Below are 21,467 nucleotides of genomic sequence, written 5' to 3'. Positions count from 1 at the left end.
AGAGACATCAACTTTCACCTTGATAACACAGAAGACGCTAACGCAGGAGACCTCCTAGAAAGTATGGTCAACCTCGGACTAAAATAGCTGGTTACTGACCCCACCCACTCAAACCTATATTCTCAGCCAGCAACAGAATGAAATATACCCACCCCAAAGAGCTCACCATGACCGACCACCACTGCATCTACTTTGTCATCTTGGATCCCCCCCAGAACCCCTGCCTCCACCATAAGCCAAACATGGTGCAGTTGGGCTAAGATATCAGAACAATGATGGACCAACGCCCTCAATGCCCTCTAACAACCACCACCAGAGACACAGAACAAGTGGTGGACAACTTCAAGAACTGGCTCCTGGCAAGCACTGACAAGGTCGCACTGCAGAAACCCACTAACCCCAAAAAACAAACATAATACCCCTCTGGCTCACCGAGGAACTCAAAATGCAGAAAGCTGATCCACCAGATCAGCATCCAAGGAGCAGCCCTCAAGTTTATGGCATCTTACCTTACAGGAAGAACGGATAAGGTCGTCTTCGAGCCCTACTCCTTGCTCCCTAAGAACATCACCTGCGGTGTACCTCAAGGCTCATCCCTCAGGCCAACTCTCTTCAATGTATACATAACACCCCTAGCAAACACCGTCAAGAGCAACAGACTCAACATCATCTCGTACGTGGACGATACCGACTTACTCTCTTCCGGACTTATGACCCAATGATCACTAAGGACAAGTACCAAAAATGCTTTAAAGACGTGGCCACCGGGATGACCAACAACTGTCTCAAACTCAACACCGACAAAAAAAAAGTACTCTCCATGAAAGGCAAGACAACATCTGGAACAACGAATGGTGGCCACCTGAGCTAGGCCCATCTCCCAAACCCACCGAACACACCTGCAACCAAGGCATAATCCTCGATAGACAGCTCTCCGTGAAGAAGCAGGTCAGCGCCGTCTCCTCCGACAGCTTCCTCGTCCATCGAATGCTCAGGAAAGTCTTCGGATGGCTCCTAACCAATACCAGGTGAAATGTCACGCAAGCTCTCGTTAGCAGTAGGCTATACTATTGCAACTCCTTCTATGTAGGAACTACCACCCACCTCATGATGAAACTCCAGACTAGCCAGAAAACTGCGGCCAGGCTCAACCTCGACCTCCAGAGGCGGACTCATTTCACCCCTCACCTAAGAAACCTTCACTGGCTACCAGTTGCGGAGAGACGCCAGTTCAAGTTGCTCATCCACACTTACAAGGCACTAAACAACGAAGGACTGCGTACCTCAAAACTCAAATGAACTGCCACCTACTCACATGGAAACTCTGAATACCTCTTCCTTACAGCAACACGTCGTATCTACTGGACCAACAGCGGAGGCCGCTCCTTACCCCACCTGGCTGCCAAGACCTGGAACAACCTCCCTCTGCACCTCAGAGCCTCTCCATCACTCCAGCAGTTCAGAAAGGGCCTCAAGACCTAGATGTTCACCAAATAGGAGAACCAGCAGATCGAAAGTCTCGATATCGGGCTGTAGTTATTTTTCCCGCCGAGTCAAAAGTTTGCTTGTTTAGAAGAGGCAGAATGGAGGCCTTTTTCCATTCCATAGGTAAACATCTGTTTTTAGAATATTATTGAGCAGCAAGGAAAGTGAAGGTGCAATAAAGTCGGCTATATTGTGCAACACTCTAGTAAGGCAAGGATCTGGGGGGATCCGGACTTGGTTAGTTTTATAAGTTCGATCATACGTTCTGAGGAGGTAGCTGGAAACTCACTAAGCCAGTTGGATTTGGTCTGGTCAAGTGCTAGCTTGAGTTGTAACCAGTCCTGTTGTTGAGGATAAGGTCATTGAAAACCTCCTCAACTTCATTTCTGAAGAAAGTCGCTAAGTTGCCACAAATCTGTTGAGAGGGGAGTGCTGTAGGAGAAACAGAGGGAGTAGAAGGGCCAAATACCATTTGGAACAACTCCCGGGATGAATTGGCAGCAGATCTGATTTTCTCCTTAATAAACGGATTTTCTCAGAAATTATCACACTTTTATATTCCTGACTCAGTAATTTTATACTTTTGCTTTTCCTCTGGAGCATAGTTACTTCTCCAGATCCTTTCCTGGTGACGACAAGTGTTTTTTAATTCCCTTAATTTCTCAGAAAACCAGGGGCTGATGGGCACAATCAGAAATTGATGACTTTCTTAAGCGAGGACAATTTATTTGCTGCTCCTTGTATCCAGTTAAAATACCCGAAGCTGCAATGTCAGGTGCATCTGTGAGGGGAGTTTGGGAGAACTCAAGGTTCTTCATTAGGTCTGATCCAGTGACTTTGCTCCATGGCCTGACCAATTTGTCCTCTTTGGTAGAATTAGGGACTACGGTCGTTTGATTACTACAAAAGCTACATGGAACCACCATGCGGTCAGACCACATAACCAGAAGGATGCCAAGCAATTGCAACTCTAGGAGACTTGTAAAAAATAGCATCAAGCGAATGTCCCACAAGACGAGTTGGGTCATGGGCCATTAGTTTCAGATTGAGGCACGTCAAATTGCCAATAAAAGTATTAGTGTCATCGTTACTGGAGTCTTCTAAATGGAAGCAGAAATCTTCTAATAATGAGAAGTTGTCAAATTGGGCACTCCCCTCAAGGAACTCCCGAAGGGCTTCTAAGACGTTATTCCTGGGCCCTTTGAGGTCTGTAGACCAGAAAGCAGTGAAGTTTAAATTGATTATTTTACAACTATAAGAGAGGGCTTTCCAGTCAGTGCTAAACTCTAAAGAGTGTTTGTAAATGAGGACTAGCCCTCCGCCTCCTTTATCTTCTCTTTCAAGTCGAGAGATCAGATATTCTGCCTGTAAAGCAGCACTAATGTCTGGGACAGCGGACGTGTCAGCCCAGGTTTCTGTGAGAAACATAATACCGGGCTGTGAGAGTCTGAATGTTCATAAAGCTCATGGTTATATTGTATCATTAAACGAGCATCAGTAACATGCATCTTAATGTGCATGATAGTGCGGAAAAGGCAGTTTGTGGCTTTGGTCCCAGGGGCCAAATCTGGGGATGGGGGCCATACCAACCCCCCCTATCGTGTAATGGCCAGTGAATGGGGTCCCCCTCCCCTAATAAAAATGAATTAAAAAATAAAGGCTGGGCCCCAGGGGCTGAATTAGGCCCACAGATGGGGGCTGCAAGGTCCCTCATCAAATAAAAATACATTAATAAAAGGCCGGGCCCCGGGGGATGGGGTCCCCAGGGCTGAAATCGGGCACTGTAGCCACGGGGACCCCCTCCCCATAGTAGAAAAATAAAAGCATGTACTTCCTTGAAGTCCAAATCAGCCCAGTGTTTTTTCTGTAGTTCCACTTTGTAAAGTTATCTGTTGAAGACGCTTGAGCAAGAATCACATTCACAAAGTTACAGACACACAAGGTCACTGGAGACATTTCCTCTGTGTCTTTTATGTAGCTGTAGTGTTGGAGACACACTACACATTTACCCCACGAGGTAGGACTTACTAATTAGCCAGTAGAAAGTATTCAACTTGGATAGAGGTCTTGCAAAAAACGGTGGACTCAATGTGGATAGATACGCAGGGCGAAACCAGTGAAGTTCATCAGTTATAGTTATCTGAGCTAACTAAAACTTCACCTCCACAATGTACTGCTTATGACCTCACATATTACATGACTCATGACATGGTCAGTGGCATCACTGAAGATATCACTTATGACATTTTAAATGACATCACTAATGATATCATCCACAGAAGCACTCACACGCCCACTCACATTCCTATACAACCACTCCCTCATCCATAGAGCCACTCAAACACCCACTCACTCACCCATAAAGTACTCATACAGGCACTCCCACCAACACTCACTCACCCATAAAGTACTCATGCAACCAGTCACTTACCCATACAGCCACTCACAGAGCCCCACACTCACCCAAACAGCTGCTCACACACTCAATTATTAACTTATACATCCACTAAAACACCCACTCACTTGCCCATACAGCCTCTATACACAGCCGCTCACTCACCCATGCATGCACTCACACACTTTCTCACAACCACTTACATACCCATTCACAAATCCATACAAGCACTCACACATCTGCTCACTCGCCCATACATCCATTCACAGACACTTTACAATACAGCCACTCACACACCAAGTCACTTAACCAAACAGTCACTTAAACAGCTGCACCCATACTGTCACTCAGACACCCACTTGCATGGATACACACAGTTACACAGCCACTAACATAATATATGTAAAAAACTGTATCACTCATTAGTAGTATAGAAAGTGTTCTATTTTAACTTATGTAGTACCTTGGAATACATGTTTAATACTCACAAATGTTTAGAACGCACGCCCTTCGCTGGATGCCAGGGATGTTATAGTTAGGCTCCGATTCCACTCGTACAGAACCAGTGAAATTCAGCAGTTGTAGTTACCTGGGCTTACTATAACTTACGTCCCCGCAATGCACTGCTTAAGACCTCAGATATTACATCACTCATGACATGGTTAGTGGCATCACTGATGACATCTCAAATGACATCACTGATGACATCATCAAGCGGGAGTGAGTGTTTTAAAGAGTTTATGGGAGTTAAACATGCATACTAACCTATTTCAAAAGTTAAACTAATATACTTGGTGCACTACTACTGAGTGATACTACTTCTAACATATATCATATGAGTGACTGTATGAATGTATGCATCTCCTAGACTGCCCAAAGCAATTGGGTAGTTCACTAGTGATCTCATCAACAATGTCACTGGTGACATCACTTATAGCATCAGTAGTTATATCAATAACAATGTCACTGGTGGCATCTCACACCGCATCACTAGTTATGACATCAGCAATGTTACTGGTGCCATGACACACAGCATCACTAACTATATCATCAATGATGTCACTGTTGACATAACACACATCACTAGTGATAGCATTGTTGATGTCACTTGTGACATCACTCATGTAAATGAGTGAAGCAGAAGTGGAGGAAAGTGACTGCATCTGGAAGGTGAGAGAAGCACAAAAAGGATGAAAGTACAAGTCACTGATCACTTACCACAACTTCTCAATCCTGCATTCTGGGTGCTTCAGTCCATGACACAACTGCATCAGCCCGGAGTCGCCCAACTCATTGCGGCTGAGGTTCAGCTCTAGGAGAGATGGGTTCCCACAGAGAGCTAAGGCGAGGTCTGCGCAGCAGGCACCAGTGAGAGAGCAGTGGCACAAGCTGCAAATGACAAACAGAAAAACATGTGAGCAATCCTTAAACAAACCAAGCGTGGGTGAATCCAGGAGGTTTGACTTGTCTATGGAGTATGTACACCGAGGCACAAAGCATATGGCCACACATTCACACTAAAACATGGAACTGGCACACAGGCAGCACACCACAGAATCCCATTGGAACACAGCCCAGTAGACACACAGGCATCCATGGTCTGTGAATAGCAACATGCAGTCATCAAGCCGCATAGGCCCATAGTCATAGCTAACCATGTGAAGCAGGATGCTCAGGGTGCTGTGCATCAGTGGGGCATAGGATGGTGACCCACTCGAAGAAAGGAACCATGTGACCTAGGAGAGCCCTACATCCGGGGCACAGGGTGGTGTGGTCCAAAGGAAACCTGGGTAATTCGTCTCAGAGTAGCCCTGGCTCCTGTGCATCAAGGGACACTGGGTGCATTGCATAAGAGGAACTGCTGTGTACCTGTGGAGGCTGAGTGTTATGCATCAGAGGGGCACTCGGTGCTGTGCATCAGGGGAGGCTGAGCGTTATTTATTAGGAAGACACTGACAGCTGAGCATCAGGGGAGACTGATTGTAGTACATCAGAGGGACACAAGCTGCCGTGAGACTGAGTGTTATGCATCAGAGAGACACTGGTGGTTGTGTATCAGGGAACGCAGATTATTGTGCATCTGGGGAGACTGATGTTCTATATCAGAGGCGCACTGGCTGCTGTGAATCAGGGGAGGCTGAGTGTTATGCACCAGAGGAACACTCACTGCTGTTCATCAGGGGAGACTGAGTGTTATGCATCAGAGGGGCACTCACTGCTGTTCATCAGGGGAGACTGAGTGTTATGCACCAGAGGAACACTCACTGCTGTTCATCAGGGGAGACTGAGTGTTATGCACCAGAGAGACACTCACTGCTGTTCATCAGGGGAGACTGAGTGTTATGCACCAGAGGGGCACTCACTGCTGTTCATCAGGGGAGACTGAGTGCTATGCACCAGAGGGGCACTCACTGCTGTTCATCAGGGGAGACTGAGTGTTATGCACCAGAGGGGCGCTCTGTTGGACAGGCCACGTGAAGGGCCGCTCTCCCCCGGCTCAACCAGGCCGAGCCCGGTCACACAAGCACCACACACCACCATTGCACGTCCTCCATCCCCTCGGGGACCCCTGTCTCGAGCACGTTGACCTCGTGGGTCCGATCCACCGCCGGCCCACGCGCCCAGCCTGGGCCGCCATCTTGGACACTTCATCACGAGGCCGCCTGGCCCCCGATCGACCTCAACCCTGGGCCCAGCCCGGCCTCAGACATTCCGGCACCACCCTCCACCCAGAAGGTGAGCGGGCTACTTGGCAAGTCAATGGGGGAAAGAGGTGCCGATGGCTCTCCCCCGCCCAGTGCCGCTCGCCCATCGCCTCCCCGGGCGCTGGCTCCACCCCCCTGCTGGGTGTCTGGACTCCCTCTTCCCGGACCTCCCGACCTCCAAGTGCGAGGGTCCGGACATCAAAGCACGCCAGCCCTATAACTGGGGCAGCTCCAGAGCAGGAAGCCAGTTGTATCTTGGAGTCGAGAGACGTAAAGAGGAACTCATCCTGGACGGACTACTGGCGCTGCCGTAGCTCTGTCCTGTGCACCATCATCCTGCCTGTTGGCGCTGCCACAGCCGTCGTAACCTACAGTCTTCATCGTCGTCGGGACCTGCTGGCGTGGCCGCGGACCGTTGTAACCGTCATCTTTCACCGGGACCTGCAGGCTCCGCCGCGGACCGTCATCTTTCCTTCATCCATCTCGGGACCTGCTTGGCTCCGCCACGGCCCGATCATCTCGAACGCCGAGCTCGAGGATTGAGAGCTATTTTTGTACTCATTGGTAACTAAGACTGTCCCGCTACCCCTTTCCTCAGCCAAAGACTTGAATCGAGGGGACCCCTGAGTCCAGACCTCCTTGTATCATACCATCGTAACCTAAGAATTGCATATAAAGTCTCGTTAACCTTCAGTCTTGTGTGGTGTCCGTCTGTGGGGGGGAAGTTACTTGTCTGTACAGTCGTTGGAGACGGCTCTCCCCGGAGACCTCTCCCCGTAATCTCGGCCGACCCTCCCGGTCCGTCTAACATTGGTGGCCAGCGGCGCGATCCGAATCACCGCATAACGTACAGAGAGTAGCTCACCCCACAACGAACCACAATGACAACTAAAGAAAGCGGATCAACTGAGAAGTTCCAAATGGAAAAACTAGAGGAGTACAGTCATCGTGAACTAAAGCAGTTCTGCATCGAACTAGGTATCGCTACCACCGGACTAAGCACCAAGGACGATTTTAAGCAGGCCCTAGAATCGTGGGCAGAGACCGGGGATGCCGAGGCCCCTGAGCAAAGCACCGCGAAAAAAACCAACACGGCCCCTGAAGGGCAAAGAACCGGTCTCTCGCAAGACGAGATCCAAGAAAGAGAAAAAACCAGACTACACGAGCTAGAAATGGCCCGACTCAAGATGGACGTGGAACTCAAGTTGGCCGAACAAAAAATCAACTTAGAGCACCTACGTCTCCGAGAAGAAAGAGAGGAGAAACAGAGACAAAGGGAGCTCGAGGAAAAGAAACTGGCGTACGAGCACGAACGGAACCTAGCCGAGATCAACCTGCGCAAGCAGAATAAAGAGTTAGGGGTGCCCGAGAGACCACACACCCCAGGGACCACGGAGAAAAAGGTACACATCCCCAAGGATGTGGTCCGAGAATATTTCCGAGAGGACGACATCCAGCAATGGTTTAAGGCCTATGAAATCGCTATGACTGCGCACCGGATCGATAGAAACGATTGGGGAGCCGGCCTATGGGGCAGATTCCTCAATGAGGGCCGCGATACCCTGTTACAGCTCCCAGACCACCAGATGACCTCCTACGACCATATGAAAGCGGCCCTCCTCACCCGCTATGGCCTCACGCCCGAGATGTACCGTCAGAGGTTCCGAGACTGCACACGCATCCCGGGTACAACTTGGGTGGACTATGTAACGTACTTTAGCCGAGCTTTCGAAGGCTGGATCAAAGGAAACAACGTCACGACCTACGAGCAGCTGTTCAATCTGATGGTATGGGAGCATCTGTCCAACAATTGCTTCATTGAACTACGCCAACACCTCCTCGACAGCAAGTTAACCGATCCCCGGCAGCTCGCAGCCGAAGCTGACCGGTGGGAGATCACCAGAGTGGGCCGGAATGGGTCCTACGAGCAGAGCAGAAACAACAATGGTCACCACCGACCCAGAGGAGGAGGAGGGGGCCAAGGACGAGGAAGAGACAACACTCCGGCCGCCCCCGCTACCAGCACCACCCCCCCGGCCAACCGGGGCAGCACCCCGGCGCGACCGGGGTACAGAGCCAATGTCACGTGCCACCGATGCCAACGAGTCGGCCACTATGCAAACGACCCAAGCTGCCCGCAGTATCAGAGTCCAAAACCCCGCCAAGTGGCCGCCGCGGCACTAGGGGAAGAACAGATCTCCGAGGAACAAGAAACAGGCGAGCAAGAGTATCAGGAGTGGGAGCCAGCCGCCATGACTCTCGCGTGCTTAGGGGGAAGAGACATGGTCCCGCGGGTCCCCCTACCCGCTAACACCCAGAAGTACAGCCAATGGGTGAGCATCAATGGACGACGGGCCGAAGCCCTTCGGGACACCGGGGCCAGTGTGACAGCCGTCCGCTGTCACCTGGTGACCCCAGAACAATATCTACCGAACATTCTCTGCCCTGTGCGATCAGCCGACAACTCGGAAAGTCTGTGTCGGATGGCCTGCGTCCCCTTTGAGTGGGGAGGGGTCTCCGGCATGTTGAAGGTGACGGTCCGAGACGACGCCCCCGTGGACTGCCTCCTCGGAAATGACCTGGAGAGCTCCCCGTGGGCAGCCGTGGAGCGAAAAGAACACTTAGGGATGTTAGGCGTCCCGGACTGGGCGTGCGTCACCACCCGGTCCATGGCCGCCCGTGCCAACCATCACCCGGAAGAACCAGAATGGCCGGCGCCACCGCCTCCGGTCGCCCCAGCCGAGCCCACCGACCATGACACCCCCCTCGAACCTGCTCAACCTTCCGACCTCGCTAACCTTGACCAGTGGGCCCAAGAGGGGGGGCCCACACAAGAACAATTTCGCCAGGAACAGAAGACCTGTCCCTCCCTAGAGGGACTTCGCCAACAAGCGCTCGCCCAAAGCGCAGGGGATACCTCCGGAACTCATTGGGTCTACTGGGACAGTGATCTGTTGTACAGCGAGCAAAGAATCGCCGAGCTGGGGGCCAACCGAGTACTAGTAGTGCCCCTCCGCTTTAGAGACTTTCTGCTAAACCTGGCCCACGATGTCCCCCTGGCAGGGCACCTGGGACAAGATAAGACCTACAATCGCCTAGTGACCCACTTCTTCTGGCCCAAAATGAGAAACGATGTGCACCAGCATTGCCGATCTTGCCCCACGTGCCAAGCCAGTGGGAAGAGCGGCCGTAAACTAAAGGCCCCCTTGCAACCTTTTCCAGTAGTCACGACCCCATTTGAGAGGGTCGGAATAGACATTGTGGGACCCTTGGACCCGCGTACAAAACAAGGCCATCGCTTCATTCTGGTGATAGTGGACCACGCCACCCGCTACCCTGAGGCTGTTCCTCTCCGGACCGTGACAGCCCCAGTGGTCGGCCGGGCCCTGATGGGGATCTTCTCCCGTGTAGGGTTCCCCCGAGAAGTCGTCAGCGACAGAGGCACGAACTTTATCTCTAAATACATGAAATCCCTCTGGCAACAGTGTGGGGTCACCTACCGATTCACGACCCCCTATCACCCCCAAGGGAACGGACTTGTTGAGCGGTTCAACCGCACGCTAAAAGGGATGATCGGGGGATTGGAAGAGCCCCTCCGTCGCCAGTGGGATGTGCTGCTGCCGTGCCTCCTCTTCGCCTACCGAGAGGTCCCACAGAAATCCCTAGGCTTCAGCCCATTTGAACTGCTATACGGGCACCCAGTGCGGGGGCCGCTCAGCCTGATCAAGGAAGGCTGGGAGATGCCTCCGGCCAAGAACCCTCCAGATGTCTTCCGGTACCTCCTCACCCTCCGCAACCAGTCCCGGCGGTTCAGAGACCTAGCAAAAGCCAACCTAGAGGCCAGTCAAGAGGACATGAAAAAATGGTATGACCAGAACGCCTCATCCATTGAATTCGAACCGGGACAACAGGTATGGGTAATGTCCCCCACGGAGCCATGCGCTCTCCAAGACAAATGGACGGGGCCCTTCAAGGTAATCGAGCGCAAGGGTCCTGCCACCTATCTGATCGATATGGAGTCCTCCCGGAACCCACTCCGAGTCCTCCACACCAACAGACTGAAACCCCACTTTGCACGAACAGAACTCAGCCTACTGATGGCCACAGACAATGGGGTTGAAGACGACTCCGAGCCTCTCCCTGACCTCCTGCGGACCCAGGAGCAGGACGGCTCCGTGGATGGGGTCCGACTCTCGGAGACCCTCACCAGAGAACAACGCCAAGAGTGCCAAGCCCTCCTGTCACAGTTCGCCAGTCTGTTCTCCCTCACCCCAGGTGTCACTTCCTGGTGTGTGCACGATGTGGACACCGGAGACAGCCCTCCTGTCCGCCACCGGGCCTACCGCGTACCTGATCGGGTACGGGCCTGCATCCAGGCGGAAGTGGCCAAGATGCTCACGCTCGGGGTCATCGAGCCCTCAGACAGTCCATGGGCCAGCCCGGTCGTACTGGTCCCCAAAGCAGCCGCCCCCGGAGCCACACCAGAACTCCGGTTCTGCGTCGACTACCGGGGCCTGAATGAAGTCACCAAAACAGACGCACATCCCATCCCCCGGGCAGATGAACTGGTCGACCGAATGGGAGCTGCCCGCTACCTCAGCATCTTCGACCTGACCGCAGGTTATTGGCAGATCGGCCTCACACCCCGAGCACAAGAACGTTCTGCCTTCTCCACCCCCGATGGGCACTACCATTTTACGGTCATGCCCTTCGGCATGAAGAATGCCCCAGCGACTTTCCAACGGCTCGTCAATCAGGTCCTGGCGGGGCTCGAAGGGTTCAGCGCCGCCTACCTCGACGACATCGCTGTGTACAGCAACCAGTGGACCGAGCACCTCCACCACCTCCGAGCAGTGCTGCAAGCCCTTCAGCGAGCTGGCCTCACGATCAAGGCCAGCAAGTGTCAAATTGGACAAGGGTCTGTGACCTACCTCGGACACCAGGTGGGAAGCGGCCTAGTGGCCCCTCTACAGCTGAAAATTGCCGCCATCCAGAACTGGCAGCCCCCTATCACCCAAACCGAGGTACGAGCCTTCCTGGGCCTCACGGGCTATTACCGAAGGTTCGTGAAAGACTATGGTACCATAGTGGGGCCGCTCACAGAACTCACGTCAAAGAATCAGCCCAAGAAAGTGAACTGGACCCCAGAGTGTCAAACGGCATTCGAACAGTTGAAGGCCGCCATGTGTTCCGCCCCTGTGCTCCAGGCCCCAGACTACAGCCGGGAGTTCGTCGTCCAGACGGACGCCTCCGACCAGGGCATTGGGGCGGTCCTGTCTCAAGTGAACACCGAAGGCCTTGATCAACCGGTGGCCTTCATCAGCCGGAGACTCCTACCACGGGAGCAACGCTGGAGCACCATAGAGAGGGAAGCCTTCGCGGTGGTATGGGCCCTCAAGAAGCTCCGGCCCTACCTTTTTGGCACCCACTTTCGGGTGCAGACCGACCACCGACCCCTGCAGTGGCTGATGCACATGCGGGGGGAAAACCCGAAGTTGCTACGCTGGTCCATCTCCTTGCAAGGTATGGACTTCACAGTCGAACACCGGCCCGGGCCAGATCACGCCAACGCGGATGGCCTGTCCCGGTTTTTCCGCCTCGACGAAGAGAGTCCCCAAGAGGATGGGTAACTCTCCCCGCCTTCAGCTGGGGGGGACGCATGTTGGACAGGCCACGTGAAGGGCCGCTCTCCCCCGGCTCAACCAGGCCGAGCCCGGTCACACAAGCACCACACACCACCATTGCACGTCCTCCATCCCCTCGGGGACCCCTGTCTCGAGCACGTTGACCTCGTGGGTCCGATCCACCGCCGGCCCACGCGCCCAGCCTGGGCCGCCATCTTGGACACTTCATCACGAGGCCGCCTGGCCCCCGATCGACCTCAACCCTGGGCCCAGCCCGGCCTCAGACATTCCGGCACCACCCTCCACCCAGAAGGTGAGCGGGCTACTTGGCAAGTCAATGGGGGAAAGAGGTGCCGATGGCTCTCCCCCGCCCAGTGCCGCTCGCCCATCGCCTCCCCGGGCGCTGGCTCCACCCCCCTGCTGGGTGTCTGGACTCCCTCTTCCCGGACCTCCCGACCTCCAAGTGCGAGGGTCCGGACATCAAAGCACGCCAGCCCTATAACTGGGGCAGCTCCAGAGCAGGAAGCCAGTTGTATCTTGGAGTCGAGAGACGTAAAGAGGAACTCATCCTGGACGGACTACTGGCGCTGCCGTAGCTCTGTCCTGTGCACCATCATCCTGCCTGTTGGCGCTGCCACAGCCGTCGTAACCTACAGTCTTCATCGTCGTCGGGACCTGCTGGCGTGGCCGCGGACCGTTGTAACCGTCATCTTTCACCGGGACCTGCAGGCTCCGCCGCGGACCGTCATCTTTCCTTCATCCATCTCGGGACCTGCTTGGCTCCGCCACGGCCCGATCATCTCGAACGCCGAGCTCGAGGATTGAGAGCTATTTTTGTACTCATTGGTAACTAAGACTGTCCCGCTACCCCTTTCCTCAGCCAAAGACTTGAATCGAGGGGACCCCTGAGTCCAGACCTCCTTGTATCATACCATCGTAACCTAAGAATTGCATATAAAGTCTCGTTAACCTTCAGTCTTGTGTGGTGTCCGTCTGTGGGGGGGAAGTTACTTGTCTGTACAGTCGTTGGAGACGGCTCTCCCCGGAGACCTCTCCCCGTAATCTCGGCCGACCCTCCCGGTCCGTCTAACACGCTCACTGCTGTTCATCAGGGGAGACTGAGTGTTATGCACCAGAGGGGCGCTCACTGCTGTTCATCAGGGGAGACTGAGTGCTATGCACCAGAGGGGCACTCACTGCTGTTCATCAGGGGAGACTGAGTGTTATGCACCAGAGGGGCGCTCACTGCTGTTCATCAGGGGAGACTTAGTGTTATGCATCAGAGAGACACTCACTGCTGTTCATCAGGGGAGACTGAGTGTTATGCACCAGAGGGACACTCACTGCTGTTCATCAGGGGAGACTGAGTGTTATGCACCAGAGGGACACTCACTGCTGTTCATCAGGGGAGACTGAGTGCTATGCATCAGAGGGACACTCACTGCTGTTCATCAGAGGAGACTGAGTGCTATGCATCAGAGGGACACTCACTACTGTTTATCAGGGGAGACTGAGTTTAATGCAGCAGAGGGACACTGGCGGCTGTGCTTCAGGGGAGACAGAGTGTTATGCATAAGAGGGACACTGGCTGCTGTGCTTCAGGGGAGACTGAGTGTTCTGCATCAGAGAGACACTCACTGCTGTTCATCAGGGGAGACTGGGTGTTATGCACCAGAGGGACACTGGCTGCTGTGCTTCAGGGGAGACTGAGTGTTCTGCATCAGAGAGACACTAGCTGCTGTTCATCAGGGGAGACTGAGTGTTATGCATCAGAGGGACACTCACTGCTGTTCATCAGGAGGGACTGAGTGTTATGCACCAGAGGGACACTCACTGCTGTTCATCAGGGGAGACTGAGTGCTATACATCAGAGGGACACTGGCTGCTGTGCTTCGGGGGAGACTGAGTGCTATGCATCAGAGGGACACTGGCGGCTGTGCTTCAGGGGAGACAGAGTGTTATGCATCAGAGGGACACTGGCTGCTGTGCTTCAGGGGAGACAGAGTGTTATGCATCAGAGGGACACTCACTGCTGTTCATCAGGAGAGACTGAGTGTTATGCATCAGAGGGACACTCACAGCTGTTCATCAGGGGAGACTGAGTGTTATGCATCAGAGGGACACTGGCGGCTGTGCTTCAGGGGAGACAGAGTGTTATGCATCAGAGGGACACTCACTGCTGTTCATCAGGAGAGACTGAGTGTTATGCATCAGAGGGACACTCACAGCTGTTCATCAGGGGAGACTGAGTGTTATGCATCAGAGGGACACTGGCCGATGTGCATCAGGGGAGGCTGAGTGTTGTGCATCAGAGGGACACTGGCTGCTGTGCATCAGGGGTGGCTGAGTGTTATGCATCAGAGGGGCACTCACTGCTGTTCATCAGGGGAGACTGAGTGTTATGCATCAGAGAGACACTCACTGCTTTTCTTCAAGGGAGACTGAGTGTTATGCATCAGAGAGGCACTCACTGCTGTTCACCAGGGGAGACTGAGTGTTATGCATCAGAGGGACACTCACTGCTGTTCATCAGAGGAGACTGAGTGTTATGCATCAGAGGGGCACTCACTGCCGTTCATCAGGGGAGGCTGAGTGTTATGCATCAGAGGGACATTCACTGCTGTTCATCAGAGGAGACTGAGTGTTATGCATCAGAGGGACACTGCTGCTGTGCATAAGGGGAGACTGAGTGTTATGCACCAGAGGGGCACTAACTGCTGTTCATCAGGGGAGACTGAGTGTTATGCATCAGAGGGACACTCACTGCTGTTCATCAGGGGAGACTGAGTTTAATGCATCAGAGGGACACTCACTGCTGTTCATCAGGGGAGACTGAGTGTTATGCATCAGAGGGAGACTCACTGCTGTTCATCAGGGGAAACTGAGTTTAATGCATCAGAGGGACACTCACTGCTTTTCTTCAAGGGAGACTGAGTGTTATGCATCAGAGGGGCACTGGCCGATGTGCATCAGGGGAGGCTGAGTGTTATGCACCAGAGGGGCACTGGCCGATGTGCATCAGGGGAGGGTGAGTGCTATGCATCTGAGGGGCACTCTTTGCTGTTCATCAGGGGAGGCTGAGTGTTATGCATCAGAGGGACACTCACTGCTGTTCATCAGGGGAGACTGAGTGCTATGCATCAGAGGGACACTCACTGCTTTTCATCAGAGGAGACTGAGTGTTATGCACCAGAGGGGCACTGGCCGATGTGCATCAGGGGAGGCTGAGTGTTATGCACCAGAGGGGCACTGGCTGATGTGCATCAGGGGAGGCTGAGTGTTATGCACCAGAGGGGCACTGGCTGCTGTTCATCAGGGGAGGCTGAGTGTTATGCACCAGAGGGGCACTGGCCGATGTGCATCAGGAGAGACTGAGTGTTATGCACCAGAGGGGCACTGGCCGATGTGCATCAGGGGAGGCTGAGTGTTATGCACCAGAGGGGCACTCACTGCTGTTCATCAGGGGAGGCTGAGTGTTATGCACCAGAGGTGCACTGGCCGGTGTGCATCAGGGGAGTCTGAGTGTTATGCACCAGAGGGACACTGGCTGCTGTTCATCAGGGGAGACTGAGTGTTATGCACCAGAGGGACACTCACTGCTGTTCATCAGGGGAGGCTGAGTGTTATGCATCAGAGAGACACTGGCTGCTGTGCATCAGGGGAGACTGAGTGTTATGCATCAAAGAGACACTGGCTGCTGTTCATCAGGGGAGGCTGAGTGTTATGCATCAGAGAGGCACTCACTGCTGTGCATCAGGGGAGACTGAGTGTTATGCATCAGAGGGACACTCACTGCTGTTCATCAGGGGAGACTGAGTGTTATGCACCAGAGGGGCACTCACTGCTGTTCATTAGGGGAGGCTGAGTGTTATGCATCAGAGGGACACTCACTGCTGTTCATCAGGGGAGACTGAGTGCTATGCATCAGAGGGACACTCACTGCTTTTCATCAGAGGAGACTGAGTGTTATGCACTAGAGGGGCACTGGCCGATGTGCATCAGGGGAGGCTGAGTGTTATGCACCAGAGGGGCACTGGCCGATGCACATCAGGGGAGGCTGAGTGTTAGGCACCAGAGGGGCACTGGCCGATGTGCATCAGGGGAGGCTGAGTGTTATGCATCAGAGGGACACTGGCCGATGTGCATCAGGGGAGGCTAAGTGTTGTGCATCAGAGGGACACTGGCTGCTGTGCATCAGGGGTGGCTGACTGTTATGCATCAGAGGGCACTCACTGCTGTTCATCAGGGGAGACTGAGTGTTATGCATCAGAGAGACACTCACTGCTTTTCATCAAGGGAGACTGAGTGTTATGCATCAGAGAGGCACTCACTGCTGTTCATCAGGGGAGACCGAGTGTTATGCATCAGAGAGACACTCACTGCTTTTCATCAAGGGAGACTGAGTGTTATGCATCAGAGAGGCACTCACTGCTGTTCATCAGGGGAGACTGAGTGTTATGCACCAGAGGGACACTGGCTGCTGTTCATCAGGGGAGACTGAGTGCTATGCATCAGAGGGACACTCACTGCTGTTCATCAGAGGAGACTGAGTGTTATGCATCAGAGGGGCACTCACTGCCGTTCATCAGGGGAGGCTGAGTGTTATGCATCAGAGGGACATTCACTGCTGTTCATCAGAGGAGACTGAGTGTTATGCATCAGAGGGACACTGCTGCTGTGCATAAGGGGAGACTGAGTGTTATGCACCAGAGGGGCACTAACTGCTGTTCATCAGGGGAGACTGAGTGTTATGCATCAGAGGGACACTCACTGCTGTTCATCAGGGGAGACTGAGTTTAATGCATCAGAGGGACACTCACTGCTGTTCATCAGGGGAGACTGAGTGTTATGCATCAGAGGGAGACTCACTGCTGTTCATCAGGGGAAACTGAGTTTAATGCATCAGAGGGACACTCACTGCTGTTTATCAGGGGAGACTGAGTGTTATGCACCAGAGGGGCACTGGCCGATGTGCATCAGGGGAGGCTGAGTGTTATGCACCAGAGGGGCACTGGCCGATGTGCATCAGGGGAGGGTGAGTGCTATGCATCTGAGGGGCACTCTTTGCTGTTCATCAGGGGAGGCTGAGTGTTATGCATCAGAGGGACACTCACTGCTGTTCATCAGGGGAGACTGAGTGCTATGCATCAGAGGGACACTCACTGCTTTTCATCAGAGGAGACTGAGTGTTATGCACCAGAGGGGCACTGGCCGATGTGCATCAGGGGAGGCTGAGTGTTATGCACCAGAGGGGCACTGGCTGCTGTTCATCAGGGGAGGCTGAGTGTTATGCACCAGAGGGGCACTGGCCGATGTGCATCAGGAGAGACTGAATGTTATGCACCAGAGGGGCACTGGCCGATGTGCATCAGGGGAGGCTGAGTGTTATGCACCAGAGGGGCACTCACTGCTGTTCATCAGGGGAGGCTGAGTGTTATGCACCAGAGGGGCACTGGCCGATGTGCATCAGGGGAGGCTGAGTGTTATGCACCAGAGGGACACTGGCTGCTGTTCATCAGGGGAGACTGAGTGTTATGCACCAGAGGGGCACTGGCTGCTGTTCATCAGGGGAGACTGAGTGTTATGCATCAGAGGGACACTGGCCGATGTGCATCAGGGGAGGCTAAGTGTTGTGCATCAGAGGGACACTGGCTGCTGTGCATCAGGGGTGGCTGAGTGTTATGCATCAGAGGGGCACTCACTGCTGTTCATCAGGGGAGACTGAGTGTTATGCATCAGAGAGACACTCACTGCTTTTCATCAAGGGAGACTGAGTGTTATGCATCAGAGAGGCACTCACTGCTGTTCATCAGGGGAGACCGAGTGTTATGCATCAGAGGGACACTCACTGCTGTTCATCAGAGGAGACTGAGTGTTATGCATCAGAGGGGCACTCACTGCCGTTCATCAGGGGAGGCTGAGTGTTATGCATCAGAGGGACATTCACTGCTGTTCATCAGAGGAGACTGAGTGTTATGCATCAGAGGGACACTGCTGCTGTGCATAAGGGGAGACTGAGTGTTATGCACCAGAGGGGCACTAACTGCTGTTCATCAGGGGAGACTGAGTGTTATGCATCAGAGGGACACTCACTGCTGTTCATCAGGGGAGACTGAGTTTAATGCATCAGAGGGACACTCACTGCTGTTCATCAGGGGAGACTGAGTGTTATGCATCAGAGGGAGACTCACTGCTGTTCATCAGGGGAAACTGAGTTTAATGCATCAGAGGGACACTCACTGCTGTTTATCAGGGGAGACTGAGTGTTATGCACCAGAGGGGCACTGGCCGATGTGCATCAGGGGAGGCTGAGTGTTATGCACCAGAGGGGCACTGGCCGATGTGCATCAGGGGAGGGTGAGTGCTATGCATCTGAGGGGCACTCTTTGCTGTTCATCAGGGGAGGCTGAGTGTTATGCATCAGAGGGACACTCACTGCTGTTCATCAGGGGAGACTGAGTGCTATGCATCAGAGGGACACTCACTGCTTTTCATCAGAGGAGACTGAGTGTTATGCACCAGAGGGGCACTGGCCGATGTGCATCAGGGGAGGCTGAGTGTTATGCACCAGAGGGGCACTGGCTGCTGTTCATCAGGGGAGGCTGAGTGTTATGCACCAGAGGGGCACTGGCCGATGTGCATCAGGAGAGACTGAATGTTATGCACCAGAGGGGCACTGGCCGATGTGCATCAAGGGAGGCTGAGTGTTATGCACCAGAGGGGCACTCACTGCTGTTCATCAGGGGAGGCTGAGTGTTATGCACCAGAGGGGCACTGGCCGATGTGCATCAGGGGAGGCTGAGTGTTATGCACCAGAGGGACACTGGCTGCTGTTCATCAGGGGAGACTGAGTGTTATGCACCAGAGGGACACTCACTGCTGTTCATCAGGGGAGGCTGAGTGTTATGCATCAGAGAGACACTGGCTGCTGTGCATCAGGGGAGACTGAGTGTTATGCATCAAAGAGACACTGGCTGCTGTTCATCAGGGGAGGCTGAGTGTTATGCATCAGAGAGGCACTCACTGCTGTGCATCAGGGGAGACTGAGTGTTATGCATCAGAGGGACACTCACTGCTGTTCATCAGGGGAGACTGAGTGTTTTGCACCAGAGGGGCACTCACTGCTGTTCATTAGGGGAGGCTGAGTGTTATGCATCAGAGGGACACTCACTGCTGTTCATCAGGGGAGACTGAGTGCTATGCATCAGAGGGACACTCACTGCTTTTCATCAGAGGAGACTGAGTGTTATGCACTAGAGGGGCACTGGCCGATGTGTATCAGGGGAGGCTGAGTGTTATGCACCAGAGGGGCACTGGCCGATGCACATCAGGGGAGGCTGAGTGTTAGGCACCAGAGGGGCACTGGCCGATGTGCATCAGGGGAGGCTGAGTGTTATGAACCAGAGGGGCACTGGCCGATGTGCATCAGGGGAGGCTGAGTGTTATGCACCAGAGGGGCACTGGCCGATGCGCATCAGGGGAGGCTGAGTGTTATGCACCAGAGGGGCACTGGCCAATGTGCATCAGGGGAGGCTGAGTGCTATGCACCAAAGGGGCACTCACTGCTGTTCATCAGGGGAGGCTGAGTGTTATGCACCAGAGGGGCACTGGCTGCTGTTCATCAGGGGAGGCTGAGTGTTATGCATCCGAGAGACACTGGCTGCTGTTCATCAGGGGAGACTGAGTGTTATGCATCAGAGGGGCACTGGCTGCTGTGCATCAGGGGAGGCTGAGTGTTATGCACCAGAGGGACACTCACTGCTGTTCATAAGGGGAGACTGAGTGCTATGCATCAGAGGGACACTCACTGCTTTTCATCAGAGGAGACTGAGTGTTATGCACCAGAGGGGCACTGGCCGATGTGCATCAGGGGAGGCTGAGTGTTATGCACCAGAGGGGCACTGGCTGATGTGCATCAGGGGAGGCTGAGTGTTATGCACCAGAGGGGCACTGGCTGCTGTTCATCAGGGGAGGCTGAGTGTTATGCACCAGAGGGGCACTGGCCGATGTGCATCAGGAGAGACTGAGTGTTATGCACCAGAGGGGCACTGGCCGATGTGCATCAGGGGAGGCTGAGTGTTATGCACCAGAGGGGCACTCACTGCTGTTCATCAGGGGAGGCTGAGTGTTATGCACCAGAGGGGCACTGGCCGATGTGCATCAGGGGAGGCTGAGTGTTATGCACCAGAGGGACACTGGCTGCTGTTCATCAGGGGAGACTGAGTGTTATGCACCAGAGGGACACTCACTGCTGTTCATCAGGGGAGGCTGAGTGTTATGCATCAGAGAGACACTGGCTGCTGTGCATCAGGGGAGACTGAGTGTTATGCATCAAAGAGACACTGGCTGCTGTTCATCAGGGGAGGCTGAGTGTTATGCATCAGAGAGGCACTCACTGCTGTGCATCAGGGGAGACTGAGTGTTATGCATCAGAGGGACAGTCACTGCTGTTCATATGGGGAGACTGAGTGTTTTGCACCAGAGGGGCACTCACTGCTGTTCATTAGGGGAGGCTGAGTGTTATGCATCAGAGGGACACTCACTGCTGTTCATCAGGGGAGACTGAGTGCTATGCATCAGAGGGACACTCACTGCTTTTCATCAGAGGAGACTGATTGTTATGCACTAGAGGGGCACTGGCCGATGTGCATCAGGGGAGGCTGAGTGTTATGCACCAGAGGGGCACTGGCCGATGCACATCAGGGGAGGCTGAGTGTTAGGCACCAGAGGGGCACTGGCCGATGTGCATCAGGGGAGGCTGAGTGCTATGCACCAGAGGGGCACTGGCTGCTGTTCATCAGGGGAGGCTGAGTGTTATGCACCAGAGGGGCACTGGCCGATGTGCATCAAGGGAGGCTGAGTGTTATGCACCAGAGGGGCACTGGCCGATGTGCATCAGGGAAGGCTGAGTGTTATGCACCAGAGGGGAACTGGCAGATGTGCATCAGGGGAGGCTGAGTGTTATGCACCAGAGGGGCACTGGCCGATGTGCATCAGGGGAGGCTGAGTGTTATGAACCAGAGGGGCACTGGCCGATGTGCATCAGGGGAGGCTGAGTGTTATGCACCAGAGGGGCACTGGCCGATGCGCATCAGGGGAGGCTGAGTGTTATGCACCAGAGGGGCACTGGCCAATGTGCATCAGGGGAGGCTGAGTGCTATGCACCAGAGGGGCACTCACTGCTGTTCATCAGGGGAGGCTGAGTGTTATGCACCAGAGGGGCACTGGCTGCTGTTCATCAGGGGAGGCTGAGTGTTA

The 21,467-nt window shown here is 53.9% G+C and overlaps 1 protein-coding gene across 3 annotated transcripts in view; it reads right to left on the bottom strand.

Moving 5' to 3' along the window:
* LOC147709847 (NACHT, LRR and PYD domains-containing protein 12-like) overlaps nucleotides 1–21,467 on the bottom strand; it is a 275,583-nt gene that overhangs the window by 89,519 nt on the left and 164,597 nt on the right. For all 3 annotated transcript variants that reach the window (XM_086928309.1, XM_086928307.1, XM_086928308.1), the window contains exon 8: nucleotides 5,099–5,269. In XM_086928309.1, coding sequence (XP_086784435.1) covers nucleotides 5,099–5,269 — 171 coding nt within the window. The remainder of the gene's footprint in view (nucleotides 1–5,098; nucleotides 5,270–21,467) is intronic.

Source organism: Lissotriton vulgaris, chromosome 6 (genome assembly GCF_964263255.1).
Source record: "Lissotriton vulgaris chromosome 6, aLisVul1.2, whole genome shotgun sequence".
Lineage (NCBI taxonomy): Eukaryota > Metazoa > Chordata > Amphibia > Caudata > Salamandridae > Lissotriton > Lissotriton vulgaris.
The sequence above is the reverse complement of the archived record's forward strand: the minus strand, read 5'-3'. Positions and strand labels throughout refer to the sequence as shown.